At 43.9% G+C, this 21,426-nt stretch overlaps 1 protein-coding gene across 2 annotated transcripts in view; it reads right to left on the reverse strand.

The window, feature by feature from the left end:
- The window catches only part of LOC137385128 (NACHT, LRR and PYD domains-containing protein 3-like), a 42,556-nt gene extending 28,903 nt beyond the window's left edge, over window positions 1-13,653 (reverse strand). The window contains exons 1-3 of one of the 2 annotated variants that reach the window (XM_068059940.1): window positions 13,618-13,653; window positions 10,453-10,548; window positions 3,775-3,941 (exon numbers count right to left, since the gene is read on the reverse strand). In XM_068059940.1, the coding sequence (XP_067916041.1) occupies window positions 3,775-3,941; window positions 10,453-10,462 (177 nt within the window). In that variant the 5' untranslated portion in view covers window positions 10,463-10,548; window positions 13,618-13,653. Of the gene's footprint in view, window positions 1-3,774; window positions 3,942-10,452; window positions 10,549-13,617 lie in introns of those variants that run through there. The other variant, XM_068059939.1, reaches the window with a different exon arrangement.
- Between the last annotated feature and the right edge of the window lie 7,773 nt (window positions 13,654-21,426).

The following is a 21,426-nucleotide window of genomic DNA, read 5'->3' on the forward strand; positions in this document are numbered from 1 at the left end:
AAGGGTAGTGATCCATATAAATTGTAAATTTATCGGGTCAAAGGGGGGGAATGGAGGCCTGAAAAATTGGTCAAGTATTGTTCTATACTCAGCATGCTCTAAGGCAGCGAAGATAGTTGCTGAACTTGCTGAAGAAAGCTTACGGACATGTTGAAACTTGTGGTTAAGGGTACATGACTGTTGAACGGTGCAGACAAAGGGGAACAAATCAGTGACTGCTGAATGGTGCAGATAAAGGGGAGCAGATTAAGGGGAACAAACAATGGGTGTCGCAAACAAGTCTGGACATCTGTTTAGGCAGCTAAACCACTAACGCTTGCTAATCAAAGATGAGCTAATGTTTGGAGCTTTACCTTCTTTTTTTCTTTCTTTTGGGCCTCCTTATCTTGAGAGACAATGGATACGCGCCTGGAGGTGGTCAGTGGTTTGTGAAGCAGCGCCTGGAGTGGCTATAAAGGCCAATTCCAGAGTGACAGGCTCTTCCACAGGTGCTGCAGAGAAATTTGTTTGTCGGGGCTGTTGCACAGTTGGCTCTCCCCTTGCGCCTCTGTCTTTTTTCCTGCCAACTACTAAGTCTCTTCGACTCGCCACAATTTAGCCCTGTCTTTATGGCTGCCCGCCAGCTCTGGCGAATGCTGGCAACTGACTCCCACGACTTGTGATCAATGTCACACGATTTCATGTCGCGTTTGCAGACGTCTTTATAGCGGCGACATGGACGGCCGGTGGGTCTGATACTAGTGGCGAGCTCGCTGTACAATGTATCTTTGGGGATCCTGCCATCTTCCATGCGGCTCACATGGCCAAGCCATCTCAAGCGCCGCTGACTCAGTAGTGTGTACAAGCTGGGGATGTTAGCCACTTCAAGGACTTCTGTGTTGGAGATATGGTCCTGCCACCTGATGCCAAGTATTCTCCAGAGGCAGCGAAGATGGAATGAATTGAGACGTTGCTCTTGGCTGGCATACGTTGTCCAGGCCTCGCTGCCATAGAGCAAGGTACTGAGGACACAGGCTCGATACACTCGGACTTTTGTGTTCCGTGTCAGTGCGCCATTTTCCCACACTCTCTTGGCCAGTCTGGACATAGCAGTGGAAGCCTTACCCATGCGCTTGTTGATTTCTGCATCTAGAGACAGGTTACTAGTGATAGTTGAGCCTAGGTAGGTGAACTCTTGAACCACTTCCAGAGCGTGGTCGCCAATATTGATGGATGGAGCATTTCTGACGTCCTGCCCCATGATGTTCGTTTTCTTGAGGCTGATGGTTAGGCCAAATTTATTGCAGGCGGCCGCAAACCTGTCGATGAGACTCTGCAGGCACTCATCAGTGTGAGATGTTAAAGCAGCATCGTCAGCAAAGAGGAGTTCTCTGATGAGGACTTTCCGTACTTTGGACTTCGCTCTTAGACGGGCAAGGTTGAACAACCTGCCCCCTGATCTTGTGTGGAGGAAAATTCCTTCTTCAGAGGATTTGAACGCATGTGAAAGCAGCAGGGAGAAGAAAATCCCAAAAAGTGTGGGTGCGAGAACACAGCCCTGTTTCACACCACTCAGGATAGGAAAGGGCTCTGATGAGGAGCCACCATGTTGAATTGTGCCTTTCATATTGTCATGGAATGAGGTGATGATACTTAGTAGCTTTGGTGGACATCCAATCTTTTCTAGTAGTCTGAAGAGTCTGCTGACGAGGTCAAAGGCTTTGGTGAGATCAATGAAAGCAACATAGAGGGGCATCTGTTGCTCACGGCATTTCTCCTGTATCTGACGAAGGGAGAACAGCATGTCAATGGTCGATCTCTCTGCACGAAAGCCACACTGTGCCTCAGGGTAGACGCGCTCGGCCAGCTTCTGGAGCCTGTTCAGAGCGACTCGAGCAAAGACTTTCCCCACTATGCTGAGCAGGGTACATGCAAGACACAATCATGTGAGTCATGTGTTGAACAATGAGCCTTTAAATATATAAGGGTTAAAGCTTGAGTATATCCTCGGCGGGAACCTAGGAACAACTCTCGAAGGCAGGACCCTGAGTCCGGAGGCTCAGTGATCAACTGTGACAAGAGACTGATCACCTCTGTGTTGACGGGTAGTATCTTGTACAAAAAGTGAGACTTGTACTTATTTGGTGTCTAAATAAAACTGTTGTACTAAACTTCTCCTTGTCATAAGTTTGTATTCCGGTGTCTGGTGCCTGGGAGTTTGACATAATTGGAAAAGGGGTCAATCTTCCGATTCAGAGTTAAATTAGGCACAACAATAAGATCATGGCTGATCTGATTGCGGCCTGAACTCTACTTTCCTGTCCAGCTGCTCTCACCTTTGACTCCTTTGTCAATCAAGAATCTATCTAACTCAGCCTTAAAAGTATTCAATGACCCAGCCTCCACTGCTCTCTGGGAGACAGAATTCCACACACTAACAAACCTCTCAGAGAAAAGAATTCTCCTCATCTCCATCTTAAATGGGAGACACCTAATTTTTAAACTGTGTCCCCTAGTGCTAGTTTCTCCCACCAGGGGAAACATCCTCTCAGCATCCACCCTGTCAAGTCCCCCCAGTATCCTATATGTTTCAATAAGATCACCGTTCATTCTTCGAAACTCCAATCGATACAGGCCCAACCTGTCCAAACTTTCCTCATAAGATAACTCCTTCATCTCAGGAATCAGCTGAGTGAACTTTCTTCACCAATGTACCCTGCAATTTTTGGGAGAATACAGGCAATTTGTTTAATTCTTTTGGAGTGTTCCTGTACGCATGATGACTTAAAAGCGGCCTGTGTGGAAACTTCCCAGTTGTTGTGTGGTTGCACAGCTTAGACAGAACATTGTTCGTCACACATGAACTGATCAGAAAGCATAATTCAATCTAATTAACTATTATGGAAACGAGAGAACGGAATTCTATAAACCAGAATTCTGTAGTTGTGTGGATAACTGGAGTCTGGAGTGAAGGAAGATTGGCAACAGACTCGGGGGTGGGATTTTAACAGCAATGAACAGTAATGAGTAGTGAACAGGAGGTTAGGATAGGACTCCGCTGCCCAGATATTCCACTTGCGCTGGTAGAAGCAGATTGACCATCCATGAAACGCCACGCCAGATTATCATTTCCATTTACTTCTCTTCCACTACAGGGAAGTAACAGAACATTACAAACTGCACACATGCAATTTTCTAAAGTGCTCTCCCAGGGTTTGATGATGTTCCACAGCAATTTCTATTCCCTGCATTGTGCCTCTGCCAAAGTTGGATATGACCCCCAGTGATGTACGGGGAGAAAAAACCCTGCAAGGCATCTAGTTTTCAATCCCCAGAGTTTGATCCGGTTTATTACATTACAACCATTTTAATAGCTTTGTTTCTGTTCTTCAAATTTCTCTCATTTTCTCTGCAGATAATTTTTGTCATTTTTCTGTTCCTTGATTTCTTTTACGTAATTTTCAAGTCAGTCAACTGATGACCTTCAGTCTAACTCCTGTCTGTTACCTCTGGTCTCTCCTTTTCCCAATCCCACTAAAACAATTTCCATCGCTGTCAGTCCACCCAGGAATTCTACCTGAACCATTCGTCTGTTCTTTGTACAGGTATTGATGGATCTGCTGGCTATTTTCACCTCTTCATATCACAGTTTCAGATTCATAATATTCTCAGCTTTATCTATTTCTTTCTATTTAGTGTGCTTTTTTCTAACACGCTATATTTCCAGGACTTGAAATTATGTTACTTCCGTGCTATTTAAATAATCCAAACTCATTCTGTGTCCCTCTCACTTACCCGATGCTCCTGTCCACTGAAATGTCTCTCGTATGTTAACAATGAGCTGACTCCATCCACTCCTTCTTCAATCGCCTGTTCTAGTCTGTCCCGGTAGAATTTTGTCAATTGGAACAGTTGGTAATCATCACACTTTGCCAAGAACTCAGGGACTGTGGAGTTTGGATCTGTGAACAAAAATGGAGAAAACTAAACACATTATCCACGTTCCATCCAGGCTGCAACATTTACTTTGCACTAAACGACTGACACCTCCTGAGAGTCACAGTAACAAACAGCCTTTGAAACGCTACATATACAGGATGTGCTACATTTCATCATGCTATCCCATCCTGTCTTAACAAAGCTGTATCTTAATGTGTTGGGAGATTGGGCTCATGACTGGCAAATGATGTTTAACTTGGATAAGTGTAGTGTTCACATTCATACAACATTCAAAGAAAAGTATTAAAAACAGTGGAGAAAGAGAGAGGTCTGGGAATTCTAGTGTGTCTATCTCTAACAGTAAACAAATAACGCTGTGAAGTGATAGTTAGGGCAAATAGACATTGAGGTGCATACATAGAAGGATTGATTATCAGACGAGGGATTCTATTTTGTCCTGGTACAAGACATTGGTCAACCCTCACTTGGGATTTTATTAAATTTGTTCTTGGGATGGGAGAGTCGCTGGCATTTATTGCCCATCCCTAATTGCCTTGAAAACAGGGTAACCAGTTTTGGGTTCCTCATATAAGTAATAATATAAAAGCAAAAACTGCAGATGCTGGAAATCTGAAATAAAAACAAGACATGCTGGAGATACTCAGCAGGTCTGGCAGCATCTGTGGAAAGAAAAGCAGAGTTTTCACTTCAGGTCAATGATCTGTCATCAGAACTGGCAAAGATTAGAAATGTAATAGGTTTTAAGCAAATAAAGTGGAGCTGGGGAAAGAGATAACAAAAGACGTATTGATAGGACAGGGTCACAGAGAATAACTGAGCAGAAGGTCATGGAGCAAAGGCAAACTGTATATTAATCATGTGCTGAAAGACAAAGCGTTAATGCAGAGAGGGTGTTAATTGACAGAAAAATAAACAGCCCTGGTCCAAAGCACAAACATGAAAAAAAACGTGGGCAGGCACATGGTAAAAAAAATTAATGATGAAACAAACTAAAAATTAAAAGAAAAAAAATAACTGAAAATAAAAAGGGGAGGCTCGTCATGCTCTGAAATTATTGAACTCAATGTTCAGTCCGGCAGGCTGTAGTGTGCCTAATCAATAAATGAGATGCTGTTCCTCGAGCTTGCGTTGATGTTCACTGGAACACTGCAGCAATCCCAGGACAGAGATGTGAGTATGAGAGCAGGGGGCTGTGTTTAAATGGCAAGCAATCGGAAGCTCGGGTCATGCTTACGGACTGAGGGGAGATGTTCTGCAGAGTGGTCACCCAATCTGCGTTTGGTCTTTCCAATGTAGAGAAGACCACATTGTGAGCAGTGAATACAGTATACTACATTGAAAGAAGTACAAGTAAATCGCTGCTTCACCTGAAAGCAGTGTTTGGGGCCTTGGATAGTGAGGAGAGAGGAGGTACATGGGAGGGTATTACACCTCCTGAAATTGCATGGGAAGGTGACGTGGGAAGGGGATGAGGTGTTGGGGTAATGGAGGAGTGGACCAGGGTGAAGTGGACGGTGTGGAAGGTTGCATCATCAGAGCAGATGCGTCGGAGACGGAGAAACTGGGAGAATGGAATGGAGTCCTTACAGGAGACAGGGTGTGAAGAAGTGTAGTCGAGGTAGCTGTGGGAGTTGGTGGGCTTATAATGAATATTAGTAGACAGCCTAGCCCCAGAGATGGAAACAGAGAAGTCGAGGAAGGGAAGGGAAGTGTCAGAGATGGACCATGTAAAGATGAGAGTTGGTGGAAATTGGAAGCAAAGTTGATAAAAGTTTTCCAGTTCAGGGCGAGAGCAGGAAACGGCACCGATACAGTCATCAATGTACCGGAAAAAGGGTTGGGGGAGGGGGCCTGAGTAGGACTGGAACAAGGAATGTTCAACATATCCCACAAAAAGACAGGCATAACTCGGACCCATGCGGGTACCCATAGCAACACTTTTTACTTGAAGGAAGCGAGTAGAATTGAAGGAGAAGTTGTTCAATGTGAGAACAAGTTCAGCCAGGCAGAGGATGGTGGTGGTGGATGGGGACTGGTTGGGCCTCTGTTCAAGGAAGAAGCGGAGAGCTCTCAAACCATCCCAGTGGGGGAAGGAGGTGTAGAGAGATTGGACGTCCATCGTGAAGAGGAGGCGGTTGAGGTCAGGAAACTGAAAAGGTGTAGGGCTTCAGAAGAGTCACGGATGTAGTAGGGAAGAGAATGGACCAGGGGAGAAAAGATCAAGTTAAGACAGGAAGAAATAAATTCAGTGGGGCAGGAACAGGCTGAGACAATGGGTCTGCCAGGACAGTCTTGTTTGTGGATTTTGGGAAGGAGGTAGAAGCGGGCTGTCCAGGGTTGTGGGACTAAGAGGTTGGAAGCTGTAGTGGGAAGATCTCCATAGGAGGTGAGGTCAGTGACAGTCCTGTGGACAGTAGCTTGATGCTCGGTGGTGGAGTCATGGTCCGGGGGAAGTAGGAAGAAGGGTCTGAGAGTTGGCGCTGAGCCTCTACAAGGTAGAGGTCGGTACGCCAGACAACAACACCACCCTTGTCTGCACATTTGATAACAATGTCGGGGTTAGACCTGAGAGGATAGAGTGCAGCAAGTTCAGAGAGGGCAGGTTAGAGTGAGTGAGGGGGGCAGAGAAATTGAGACGGCCAATGTTTCACTGACACTTTTCAATGAATAGGTCAAGAGTGGGTAAGAGGCCAGAGGCAGGGGTCCAGGAGGAGGGAGAATGCTAGAGGCGGGTGAATGGGTCTGCTGGTCGGGGGAAGGACTCCTGGTCAAAAAAGTGAGCCCGGAGGCGAAGGCGACGGAAGAAAAGCTCAACATCATGCCGAGCGCGAAATTCACTGAGGTGGGAACATGGTGGATGATATTGAGGCTTTGGAACGTGTGCAGAGGAGGGCAACTAGAGTCATTCCCAGTCTAAAATATTTTAGTTATAATAGTTATTCCCTATGATAATTTCATAGGGAATCCACACTTCAGAGAAGACTCGACATGGAGGTGATCTGATTGAGGTTTGTCAGATGGAGGTAACAGATTGTGTTCCAGGTAACAGATTGTTCCAATTAAATAGGTTATGGAGGTACAAGGGGTCTCAATTTTACTTTGTGCAGGGTCAGATCTAGGTTAGGTGTCAGGAGGTGATTCTTTTCCCAGAGACTAGTGGATCTCTGGAGCAGACGGCCATCTCGTGCAGTGGACACTGACTCACTGAAATCCTTCAAGAGCTGAACCTGTTTCTGGCTGGGAAGGACAGCACCTTTTACAATAAGCCAGGTAATTCAGGGTCAGAGTGATCTCACCGACTAGTTTCAATCACTAGCTGGGTCCAAGAAGAATTTCCTGAGCTTCTTTTCCCCAAATTGCCCTGTATTTTAATCTGGTTATCTGCCTCTCCCAGGAGAGCACATGGTTTTAGGTGGGGTGGAGAGTGTATCACAATCACATGGGAAAGGAGGGATTGATCGGAGCGTCTTTACCGGATTATTATTATTCACATGTTCACAGGTTTGTCAAATACACCTTGGCGACATCCTCATCATCCCTTGTATCACAATGTTCTCACTATTCCAACCTGGATTAACAGATTTGAAGAGTTTGCCCACAATGTATGTGGTTAAAAGATCTCCAGTTATTCCTCTCACTTTGTTTTTACAGAGACACACTGCTTGGTCTCCTTCAGCAGCAACCCCATCCCCCTTTTTTATATCTAATGTGAATTGAAAAATTGTGGCAAGAATCTGTCCTGTCACCTCTCTGACTCCCTTTAACAGCCGCGGATGCATCATCACTGGTCCCAAGGACTTATCCACCTCAGCTATTTTGATCAGCTCTGATTCAGTCTCTACAGTGACCTTTAACTATGGACCCGGGATCCTTTATTTCACCAACATTGTCACTTTCAGCATCATTTTTAGAAGCTAAGGGAAATATTTCATATGGCTGAAAAACTGCATTGTTCCGAAGAAGGGTCACTGACCCGAAACGTTAACTCTGCTTCTCTTTCCACAGATGCTGCCAGACCTGCTGAGTGAATCCAGCATTTCTTGTTTTTGTCCACAGTTAGTTTCCCTTAGATCCTCCTCTCACTAACCCCCACTGTTGCTGGCCTGTAAACCTACCAGGAATTGTGCTATTTCCCTACCTAAAGCTAAACTGTGTACATATGGATTCGAAATTAGCATAGCTCCCTGGGACATCATTATGTCCTAAACTTCTCCACATCTCTATGTCTTTCTTCAATTAGTCTACTTCTGTCACCAAGCTATTATTCACATCTCTGTATGTAACTCGGTGTCAAATTGTGTTTGATAACTCTATGTTTTAATATGTTAAAAATGTTACATAAACAAGTTTACTTTTGTAGCATTTTCATGTAACTCTTTAATCATACTATTTTTCACTGAGCCCTGTAAAAACACAGACCCTGTTTCAGATACTAGTTTAACTCTCTCATGCTTCTGACTTTGATTTATACATTTACAGACAACATTCAACATTCTCTCCAACTATTGGAATGTGGACACATTCTCATCTTACATTTTTTAAACCAAGTCACTTCATCACTCACTTCCCACTGGGAGAAGTGGCACAGTGGTAATGTCAGGCTAATGTCCTGGGGACATGGGATCAAATCCCACCACGGTACTTGGTGGAATTTAAAATTCAATTAATAAGTAAAAATCTGGAATTGAAAGCTAGTCTTGGTAATGGTGCCATGAAACTATCTACAAAATACTGAAACAGATGGACAGGGTAGATACAGCTACGATGTTTCCCCTGGTTGGGGAGTCCAGAACCAGGGGACACAATTTCAAAATAATGGGGAAACCACTTCGGCTTCCATCTGATTCCATCAGAGAGGGTGCGGAGGAGATTCACCAGGATGTTGTCTGGGCTGGAGCATTTCAGCTATGAAGAGAGACTGGATAGGCTAAGGTTGTTTTCCTTAGAGCAGAGAAGGCTGAGGGGGGACCTGATTGAGGTATACAAAATTATGAAGGGCGTAGATAGGAAGAAATGTTTTCCCTTATCAGAGGTGTCAACAACCAGGGGGCATAGATTTAAGATAAGGGGCAGGATGTTTAGAGGGGATTTGAGGAAAAATCTTTTCACCCAGAGGGTGGTTGGAATCTGGAACGCACTGCCTGAAGGGGTGGTAGAGGCAGGATCCCTCACAACATTTAAGAAGTATTTAGATGAGCACTTGAAACACCATCGCATGCAAGGCTATGGGCCAAGTGCTGGAAAATGGGATTAGAATAGATAGGCTTGATGACCGGCACAGACAGGGTGGGCCGAAGGGCCTGTTTCTGTGCTGTATAACTATGACTCTAGGACAGAGATGAGGAGAATTTTCTTTACTCAAAGGGTTGTGAATCTTTGGAATTCTCTATTCCAAAGGGCTGTGAAAGCTCAGTCATTGAGTATGTTTAAAGCAGAGATTGACAGATTTTTAAATACCAATGACATAAAGGGATATGGGGATAGTCTGGGGAAAAAGCATTGAAGTGGATGATCAGCTATGATCATATTGAATGGCAGGGCAGGCTTGATGGGCTAAATGGCCTACTCCAGCTCCTATGTTCCTATGTACCTGTAAATCTTCCTTTTTTCCTTCTAGCAACTTTTCACTATTCAATAAAATTTCTGTCTTACTCCAATAGTTTTATTAATTCCACTCTTTAGTCTCAGATCTGGATATTTCCCACCTTCCCGTCACATCAGTTGATGTCCTTCCCACTGCTCCATTCATCTTTTGTGTGAAACCATTTTCTACTGGTCAGTTCAAATCATGACCGTCCCTTCCCTTCCCCCTGAACACACTCTAGTGCCCGAAAAACGTGAACCCTCACCCTCCTGCTCCAGCCCTGCAGCCACACATTCACCGACCTCATATGTACCTTCTTAAGCGGTCCAGTGCGAAACAACCCAGAGATCATTACCTGGAGGGCCCACTTTTCAGATTAATACCTCAGTCTCAGTATTCCCTTGATAAACAAATGTCTGTCTGTGTCATTGGTACTGACCATGGATATTTTCTGCTCTTCTTCCTTCCCCAGAGATGGTTTAAACGTTGCAGGATGTTCCACCCTCTGGTACCAGGGAGGTAACTTATCAATCATCACCCGCTCAAGGCTGTAGAAGAATCTGTCTATTCCTCTGACTATTGAATCTCTCACCACTATCATTCCGCTATTCCTGTGTCCCACCTACATCTCACCACCGCTGCACTCAGGGTGGCCTCCTGCTCCCTGGTGTGGCACTGTTGCTCAGGAAGCCCCTGCTCTGATTCATTGTCTCTATCCCCCTTACACTCCCCCATTCCACTGTCCCCAATGGACAGTGCCAGTACTCCCTCCACCTGTGACTGCAGTGACCTCTAGATGGTCATTCACTCACACTTTCTACTCAGCCCCTTTCCTACTCCCCCTTCCTGTGTGAGGTGCAGCATCTTACACGAGATCTGGGCCCTTCTTCAAGACCAAAATTATATTTTAACGAAGGTTGTGAACCTACCCGAGCCCATTCTTATTTTCACTGAAGATGTTGGATCTTCTCCCCTGTTTGAACCTTCAGCCGTGGCAGTGACAGGCGTTCCCGGATTCTCATGTGCTGTAATAAATACAATATTCATAGGAAGGTTAAACAGAAATATATAAATGAGAGGTAGAATGTTGCCTTGTTAAGCATGATATCAGTCCCTCCTCCCCCATCAGTACAATAGTTGTTAGCTCTGGGATCGAGCATTTCTGGAGTGTTGGAATCAACTCTCCAGCCAGGTGTGACACAGACAGCTGCTCAGTGAAATCCAGTGAGTCCCACTGAACTCTACAACCGAGTTCCAGATGGTCTCCCCTCAGCTGAGACTCCTATGGGGAGCACCCATTGGTAAGATTTACTCACATAGCAGACTGAAAGAGAGTGATTCCCGATATACAGAGAATATAGAGCATTGTAATATGGAGCAGGGTGCTTATTGAAGACGATGATCCATGCTTGATTTTACACAGTCTTGCTGTGTCGCTCAATTTTTCTTTGCAGATTTCAGTTTAAACTGATTTGCTGAGTATTGAATTAAATTCAGTCACTTTATGAATATATCTATCCACTAACACAAAATATAGGTTGCTGATTCCTCTGGTCTCTTTGGGCACTGACATTATCCGTGTGTCCACGGAGATGTATCCTGGTTGGTGTTTCTATTTGAATATATTTACCATATCCCTCGTGTAGGAATTGAGATTTACCACTGTTCCACCAATATTAATGCTACTGCATAATGTTAGGCATTATGTAACATTTATGAACACTGGAATTTGTACAGGATTATGTTTTGAAAACTGTGATTTTTAAAAGTTTAAGATTGGGTCCGGAGTGTCAGGTGATCTCACATCCATTCTGCTAGAGGACAAGACAAAAATCTTGGTTACCACGACAACAGAGAACACAGATCAAAGACTTCTTTTGAAAAAACAGAGAATTCAGGGGTCAAACCTGAAGATCAAAGGGTTTCACCCTCTGAGGTATTTGGATCATAAACAAGGAGTCAGTGATTCTGAAGATGCAAATGTACCAGGCAGCTGTTAACACCTGGGAATAATGGAAGGCCCAGGTAGCTCTGCTGAAAACCAGACTTCTGGACTTTGCATCAGGGAAAAGGACAATAAGCCGTTGATGTTTGGTTCCAGATAAATTTAACAGATTTTCTAAAGACAGATAGGCTGTAAGAAAGGAAACCAGTGGTTACCACCTCAGAGGAAGCTGTAAGGAAGAAAACCAGTGTGAAGGCAAGGGAGGGTGAGAGAGTTATAGGAAAAGCCTGATCTCAGAAGCCTGGTACAGTGAAAGGCTGTGTAGACTTGAACCTGTTTTGAAAGTTGAAGTTTGCAGAGTGGTAAAAGTCCAAAAGGATCAATAGAAATCACCTTATTCACAGACGTCCAGTTCGTAAATGCTCGGAGAAGTGAGTGATGAAATCATTGATTTTGAAAAGGCCTGGGAGATCAAACCCATTGCAACAGTTTGGGACTTTAGACCGCAATGACCTTGCCATCAAAGAGGACTGTGTAATGTATAAGTGTGATGTGAGATTTTAAACTATTTTAATAAATAAATACATTGGGGTATAAATTACTTATATAGTACTATTTAGTTAATGTGGATTTCTTTTAGTTTAGTTGTTATATTAAAAGTCATCCAATATGAATTTTTGTCATGTAATTCTTTAAATTAATCTGGGATTTCATATCTCGTATTTTTAACGTTTACAGTCTCATTGAGGTCATAACAAATTGGAGGCTCGGATCTGGGATCTGAACTCAGAGGCTGTAAAATGGATACATTGGAATTTTCTAGAATTTAAATGGACAAGATTTCACAATCACTTTTCTGTTTGTCAAAGAAAAGTCAACATGTCTACTTTTAATGTTCATGCTTTTATGGAGAGAGAAGATTTGACTCTCAATAATTTAACACAGTTAACAAACAGACAGCAGGCTATATTAGACCTGGAATTGTGCAAAGAGATAGGGTTAATTAATGACCTCATAATTAAGGCACCCCTAGGTAGCAACGATCAAAAATATGATTGAATTTTACATTCAGTTTGAGGGAGAGAAGAGTGGGTCCAAGACTAGTATTTGAAACTTAAATAAGGGCAATTATAAGGGCGTGACAACAGAGCTAGCTAAAGTGAACTGGCAAATAAGGTTAAGGAATAGGTCAATAGAGATGCAATGGTAGATATGTAAGGGGATATTTCATTATACACAGAATAGATACATTTCAACGAGAAAGAAAAAATCCAAGAAAATAAAAACAAGAAATGATGGAACCACTCAGCAGGTCAGATTACACACTGTCTGATCACACTGGGTCCATCCAACCCTCGAATTGTTAGCAGTAACCGTTTAAATTGCTGCGAACATACTGAATTCAATGCCAAAACATTTGATATTTTAGAAGTGCAAGGATTGTGAGTATTACAACATATATCTCAGGAGTCCAGGAGGAGGAACATCTGGATTCCTGGACAAAAACTCCAGTGAGTGTTTAAAGGGCTGAAACATGGTCGTTTCATTTCCTGTTGAAATCAGGTCCCAACAATAACCAGGTGATTTGTGTTGAACGAGTACAGCAATGAATCTACAATGTAGCAGAACAAACACTGTTCTCAGTTTAATAAAAACCCTCGGTCGAGGCTGGGAGCTGGATCAGGTGACCATTGAGAACTCTTTATTCTGACAGAACACAAAGTAATTACATTTAATCAAGTTTAAAAATATATCCTGTAAAAATAACATTGTTATAATTTTATCACCAGTTAATGATCAATCATTACATCCAATATTATGTGTTAAATTGAGAAACAAATGTAACAATGGGAAATAAGTGTGATTAGTAAAACCCAGATTTTGGTTAAAACCTGTCAGTTTATTAATTTATTTTATTTTATTTTATTTTATTTCCGCGTTTTCATCGGTGGAGCCGGAAATTCTCCATCTTCTCTACAAACTGTAGATTAACACAATCAGACCAAACCCTCTATTAACACTGTGTATTAATACTATCACTATATTAATACTATATCACTGTATTATTACTATATTAATACTCTATCTCTCTATATTGATGCTATTTTACTCGGTATTAATACTATACAATGTTCTAACTCTTCCTCACCGTCACTCACAGACCAGCCGCGGAGAAAACCCGGAAGAAAGGCTTTACTGTGCGCCTGCGCAGTGGCAAGGCTAAAATTGCGCTTGCGCAACAGAATCTCGAATTCCGAAAGAAAGTTAAAAACAAAGTCGGATGTTGTGGAGGAAATGTCAATGGGAACATGGAGAGTCAACACCAACAGCTGCTGGACTAAAACAAACAAAATAAAGTACAGGGTCACTGACCTGAAACATTAACTCTGCTTCTCTCTCCACAGATGCTGCCAGACCTGCTGAAGATTTCCAGCATTTCTTGTTTTTATTTCAGATTTCCAGCATCTGCAGTATTTTGCTTTTATTTTAGTGTTTAATTCACTGCCACTTCTCCAGGAATGCCCACCTTGAAGAAGTTCTGCTCTTCTCTCCGACAGGATTTTTATTTGTTCCGCAGGGATCAGTGCTGGGACCTTTGCTGTTTGTAGTATATATAAATGATTTGGAGGAAAATATAGCTGGTCTGATTAGTAAGTTTGCAGACGACACAAAGGTTGGTGGAGTTGCGGATAATGATGAGGATTGTCAAAGGAGACAGCAGGATATCGATCAGTTTTGGACTTGGGCGGAGAAATGGCAGACGGAGTTTAATCCGGACAAATGTGAGGTAATTCATATTGGAAGGTTTAATGCAGGTGGGAGGTATACAGTAAATGGCAGAACCCTTCGGAGTATTGACAGACAGAGAGATCTGGGCGTACAGGTCCACAGGTCACTGAAAGTGGCAACGCAGGTGGATAAGGTAGTCAAGAAGGAATACAGCATGCTTTCCTTCATCAGTTGGGCATAGAGTATAAAAATTGGCAAGTCATGTTGCAGCTGTACAGAACCTTAGTTAGGCCACACTTAGAATATTGCGTGCAATTCTGGTCGCCACACTACCAGAAGGACGTGGAGGATTTGGAGAGGGTACAGAGGAGGTTTACCAGGATGTTGCCTGGTCTGGAGGGCATTAGCTATGAGGAGAGGTTGGAAAAACTCAGATTGTTTTCACTGGAACAACGGAGGTGGAGGGGGCAACATAATAGAGGTTTACAAAGTTATGAGCGGCATGGACAGAGTGGATAGTCAGAAGCTTTTTCCCAGGGTGAAAGAGTCTGTTACTAGGGGACATAGGTTTAAGGTGCGAGGGGCAAAGTTTAGAGGGGATGTGTGAGGCAAGTTTTTTTTTTACACAGAGGGTGGTGAGTGCCTGGAACTTGCTGCCAGGGGAGGTGGTGGAAGCAGATACGATAGCGACGTTTAAGAGACAGTGTGACAAATATATGAATAGGAAGGGAATAGAGGGATATGGGCCCCAAAAGTGCAGAAGGTGTTAGTTTAGGCAGGCATCAAGATCGGCGCAGGCTTGGAGGCCCGAATGGCCTGTTCCTGTGCTGTTCTTTGTTCTTTTGCTCTTCGTCTCTTTTACCTTGTTCACCTTCATTGCTTTCTATTTCCCTCCTGATAGTTGATAAAGTGTCCACCAAAACTCATTTTCACAGCCACATCTTCCTCAGTGACTGTCTCCGGCTCCGACTTATTCCATGTGGATTCCAGCTGAAGTTTCATCCTTCATGCTTTGAATCCACCCAGGATTACAGGTATCTCCGAGAAATACGACGTTCCTCGGACTGCTGTTCTAGCCACATCCTGAGATCCACACTCAGTGCTACGCGCCACCACATGTACACACTGAACCTCTCTCTCCAGAAGCACCACCTCACCTTAACTCAAAGCTGTTCTACTCTGCAGTTTCATTTCATTCTTCGTCTTATCTGACACATTAACAAAAAACTTTTTTCTTCCTTTCAGATGTTAAGGAACGCAAACTCCAGCGGCCAATGGGGACTAATGCCCCTCCAGATCCTTCTTCCCCTTCACTTCCCTCTGACCCCACCCTTTCTGATCTGACTTCTTGCCGTGTATTCACTATACCCTCTGACCTTCCCCTCTCTGACACTGAATGTTCTGTACTCAGCAAAGGACTGGGTTTTATCCCCTTACGTCCCCACCTCAATGAATTTCGCCCTCGGCATGACTTTGAGCTCTTCTTCCGTCTCCTTCGCCTCCAGGCTCACTTTGACCAGGAGTCCTCCTACGAACCAGCAGACCCATTCACCCACCTCCAGCATTCTCCCTCCACCTGGAACCCTCCCTCTGGCTTCTTACCCACTCTTGACCTTTTCATTGAAAACTGTCAGAGACATCGGCCATCTCAATTTCTCTGCCCCCTCACTCACCCTAACCTGTCCCCGTTTGAACATGTTGCACTGCGTTCTCCCCGACATTGTCATAAAACCTGCAGATAAGGGTGGTGCTGTTGTTGTCTGGCTTACCAATCTCTACCTTGCAGAGGTTCAGCGCCTGCTCTCAGACACTTCTTCCTACTTCCCCCAGACCATGACCCCACCATCGAACATCAAGCTACTGTACACAGGACTGTCACTGACCTCATCACCTCCGGAGATCTTCCCTCTACAGCTTCCAACCTCATAGTCCCACAACCCCAGACAGCCCGCTTCTACCTCCTTCCCAAAATCCACAAACAGGACAGTCCCGGCAGACCCATTGTGTCAGCCTGTTCCTGCCCCACTGAACTTATTTCTTCCTATCTTGACTGTATCTTTTCTCCCCAGGTCCAGTCTCTTCCCACTGACATCCATGACTCTTCTGACACATATGGCATTTTGACAATTTCCAGTTTCCTGGCTCTAACCGCCTCTTCTTCACTATGGACGTCCAATCACTCTACACCTCCATCCCCCACCAGGACGGTTTGAGGGCTCTCCGCTTCTTCCTGGAACAGAGGCCCAACCAGTCCCCATCCACCAACACCCTGCTCCGCCTGGCTGAACCTGTTCTCACATTGACCAACTTCTCCTTCAACTCCACTCACTTCCTTCAAGTAAAAGGTGTTGCTATGGGTACCCGCTTGGGTCCTGGTTCTGCCTGTTTTTTGTGGGATATGTCGAACATTCCTTGTTCCAGTACTACTCAGGCCCCTCCCCTGACACTTTTTCCAGTACATTGATTGTATAGGTGCCGTTTCCTGCTCCCGCCCCAAAATTGAAAACTTTATATCAACTTTGCTTCCAATTTCCACTTAACTCTCACCTTAACATGGTCTATCTCCGACACTTCCCTTCCCTTCCTCGACTTCTCTGTTTCCATCTCTGGGGATAGGCTATCCACTAATATTCATTATAAACCCACTGACTCCTACAGCTACCTCGACTACACTTCTTCACACCCTGCCTTCTGTAAGGACTCCATTCCAGTCGCCCAGTTTCTCTGTCTTCGACGCATCTGCTCTGATGATGCAACCTTCCTCGACAGTGTTTCTGATATATCTTCCTTTTTGCTCAACCGAGGATTACCCCCCACTGTTGTTGACAGGGCCCTCATCCATGTCCGGTCCATTTCCCACACCTCTATCCTCACCCATTCCCCTCCCTCCCTGCGACAGGGTTCCTCTTGTCCTCACTTTCCACCCCACCAGCCTCCACATCCAAAGGATCATCCTCCGCCATTTCCATCACGTCTAGCGTGATGCCACTACCAAACGCATCTTCCCCTCCCTTCCCTGACAGCATTCCGAAGGGATTGTTCCCTCTGTGACACCATGGTCCACTCCTCCATTACCCCCACCACTTCGTCCCCTTCCCACGGCACCTTCCCCTGCAATCGCAGGAGGTGCAATACCTGCCCTTTTACCTCCTCTTTCCTCACTATCCAAGGCCCCATACACTCCTTTCAGGTGAAGCAGCGATTTACCTGTACTTCTTTCAATTTAGTATACTATATTCACTGCTCACAATTTGGTCAGCTCTACATTGGAGAGACCAACTGCAGATTGGGTGACCGCTTTACGGAACACCTCCACTCAGTCCGAAAGCATGTCTCCGAGCTTCTGCTTGCTGGCCATTTCAGCACACCCCACTGCTCTCATGCCCACATCTCTGTCCTGGGATTGCTGCAGCGTTCCAGTGAACATCAACGCAAGCTTGAGGAACAGCATCTCATTTACTGATTAGGCAGGCTATTGCCTGCTGGACTAAACATTGAATTCAATAATTTCAGAGCATGGAGGGCCCACCTTTTTATTTTTAGTTATTTTTTCTTTGTTTAGTTTGTTTACTTTATGTTTCTACTGTGCCAACCCACTGTTTTTTTCATGTTTGTGCTTTGGGCCAGGGCTGTTCATTTTTCTGTCAATGAACACCCTTTCTGTACTAACGCTTTGTCTTTCACCACACCATTAACATATTGTTTGCCTTTGCTCCATGACCTTCTGGTCAGTTATTCTCTGTGATATTGTTCTATTAACACTTTCTTTTTGGTTATCTCTTCTCCCATCCCCGCTTTACTTGCTTAAAACCTATTTCTTTTTTTCTTTCTTTCTTTCTTTTGGGCCTCCTTATCTCGAGAGACAATGGATACGCGCCTGGAGGTGGTCAGTGGTTTGTGAAGCAGCGCCTGGAGTGGCTATAAAGGCCAATTCTAGAGTGACAGGCTCTTCCACAGGTGCTGCAGAGAAATTTGTTTGTCGGGGCTGTTGCACAGTTGGCTCTCCCCTTGCGCCTCTGTCTTTTTTCCTGCCAACTACTAAGTCTCTTCGCCTCACCACAATTTAGCCCTGTCTTTATGGCTGCCCGCCAGCTCTGACGAATGCTGGCAACCGACTCCCACGACTTGTGATCAATGTCACAAGATTTCATGTCGCGTTTGCAGACGTCTTTATAGCGGAGACATGGACGGCCGGTGGGTCTGATACCAGTGGCGAGCTCGCTGCACAATGTATCTTTGGGGATCCTGCCATCTTCCATGCGGCTCACATGGCCAAGCCATCTCAAGCACCGCTGACTCAGTAGTGTGTACAAGCTGGGGATGTTAGCCGCTTCAAGGACTTCTGTGTTGGAGATATGGTCCTGCCACCTGATGCCAAGTATTCTCCGGAGGCAGCGAAGATGGAATGAATTGAGACGTTGCTCTTGGCTGGCATACGTTGTCCAGGCCTCGCTGCCATAGAGCAAGGTACTGAGGACACAGGCCTGATACACTCGGACTTTTGTGTTCCGTGTCCGTGCGCCATTTTCCCACACTCTCTTGGCCAGTCTGGACATAGCAGTGGAAGCCTTACCCATGCGCTTGTTGATTTCTGCATCTAGAGACAGGTTACTGGTGATAGTTGAGCCTAGGTAGGTGAACTCTTGAACCACTTCCAGAGCGTGGTCGCCAATATTGATGGATGGAGCATTTCTGACGTCCTGCCCCATGATGTTATTACATTTCTAATATTTGCCAGTTCTGATGAAGGATCACTGACCTGAAACATTAACTCTGCTTCGCTCTCCACATATGCTACCAGACCTCCTGAGTATTACCAGTATTTCTTGTTTTTATTTTAACTCTCCAATCTTATTTATCTTACATGGCTCGATCAATAATCTAGAAATTATTACCTTTAAGTTTCTGCTTTTTAAGTTAGTGCCTAGCTCCTCATACTCTCTATGTAGAAGCTCTTTCCTAGTCCTATGTCATTTATAACTACATGGACATACAAATTACTCGAGGGCCTTCGAGCCTGCTCCGCCATTCAACATGATCAAGGCTGATCTGATTCTAACCCCACATTCCACCTGCCCTGATAACCTTTCACCCCCTTGCTTATCAAGAATATCTACCTCTGCCTTAAAAATATTCAAAGTCTTGCTTCCACTGCCTTTTGAGGAAGAGAGTTCCAAAAACTCATGACCCTCAGAGAAATAATTCTCCTCATCTCTGTCTTAGATGGGCAACCCCTTATTTTTAAACAGTGAATCCTAGTCCTAGATTCTCCCACAAGAGGAAACATCCTTTCCACACACACCCTGCCAAGACCCTTCAGGATCTTATATGTTTCAATCAAGTTGCCTCTTACTCTTGTAAACTTCAGCAAATACAAGCCTAGCCTGTCCAACCTTTCCTCAAAAGACAACTCACCCATTCCAGCTATTAATCTAGTAAACCTTCTCTGAACTGCTTCCAATGCATTTACATCCTTCCTTAAATAAGGAGACCAATACTGTACATAATACTCCAGTTGTGGTCTCACCAATACCCTGTATAACTGGAGCAAAACCTCCCTAATTTCATATACAATTCCCCTCACAATAAATAATAACATTCTATTAGATTTCCTAATTGTTGAACCTGCATTCTAACATTTTGCGATTCATGCACTAGGACACCCAGATCCCTCTGCATCTCAGAGCTGTGCAATCTCTCACCATTTAGATAATATGTTTCTTTTTTATTCTTCCTGCCAAAATGGACAATTTCACATTTTCCACATTATACTCCATTTGCCAGATCTTTGCCCACTCACTTAACCTATCCATAGCCCTTTGTAGCCTCCTTATGACCTCTTCACAACTTACTTTTGGTGCATATCTTTGTGTCATCAGCAAATTTAGCAACCATATCTACAGTTGCTTCATCCAATCCAAGTCATTGATATAATTTGTAAGAAGTTGAGGCCCAGCACTGATTCCTGTGGTGCATTTATGCCTCGTCTCTGTTTCCTGTTAGCTAGCTAATCTTCTATCCATGCCAATATGTTACCCCCTACACCATGAGCTTTTATTTTCGGCAATAACCTTTGATGTGGCACCTTGTCAAAAGCCTTCTGGAAATCTAAGTACAGTACATCAACCGGTTTCCCTTTATCCACAGCACATGTTACTTCTTCAAAGTACTCTAATAAATTGGTTAGACATGATTTCCCTTTCACAAAACTATATTGACTCTGCCTGATTACCTTGAATTTTTCTCAGTGCCCTGCTGTAACATCTTCAGTTATAGATTCTAACATTTTCCCAAAGACAGATGTTAAGCCAGCTGGCTTGTTGTTTTCAACTTTCCGTCTCCCTCTTTTTAAAATAAAAGGAGTTACATTCACTATTTTCCAATCTAATGGAACCTTCCCCAAATCTAGGGAATATTGGAAAATTAAAACCAATGCATCAACTATCTCAGTAGCCACTATTTAAGACCCTAGGATGAAGTCCATCAGGACCCTGGGACTTGTCAGTCCACAGTTCCAACAGTTTGCTTGGGACCATTTCCCTGGTGATTGTAATTTTCTTGAGTTCCTCCCTCCCTTCCATTTCCTGATTTACAACTATTTCTGAGATGTTACTTGTATCCTCTACAGTGAAGACCACTGAAAAGTACCTCCTCAATTCATCTGTCATTTCATTTTCATTCATTAATGCCCAGACTCGCTTTTATAGGACCAATGCTCACTTTGTTAACTCTTCTTTTTTAAGTATCTGTAAAAACTCTTACTATCTTTTTATATTTCTAGCTAGCTTTCTCTTGCACTTTAATTTTTCCCCTCCTTATTAAGCTTTTAGTCATTCTTTGCTTTTTTTATATTTTGTCCAATCTTCTGACCTGCCTCTTATCTTGTGCAATTATATGCTTTTTCATTAAGATTGAGACATTTTTAGTTAACTAATTTTTAGTTAACCACAGATGATGGGTCCTCCCCCTTGGAATTTTTCTTTCTCTTTGGAATGTATCTATTCTATGTATTCTGAAATATCTCCTTAAATGTCTGCCACTGCATCCCTATTGATCTATCCCTTAACATAATTTGCCAGTTCTCTTTAGCTTTCTCTGCTTTCATGCCCTCGCATTGCCCGTATTTTAAACATAAATAATAGTCTTAGGCCCACTCTTCTCTCCCTCAAACTGAATGTAAAATTCAATATTATGATTGCTGCTGCCTTGGAGCGCTGTTCACTCTGAG

The sequence above is a fragment of the Heterodontus francisci genome, chromosome 28 (assembly GCF_036365525.1).
Source record: "Heterodontus francisci isolate sHetFra1 chromosome 28, sHetFra1.hap1, whole genome shotgun sequence".
NCBI classification, from domain to species: Eukaryota; Metazoa; Chordata; class Chondrichthyes; order Heterodontiformes; family Heterodontidae; genus Heterodontus; species Heterodontus francisci.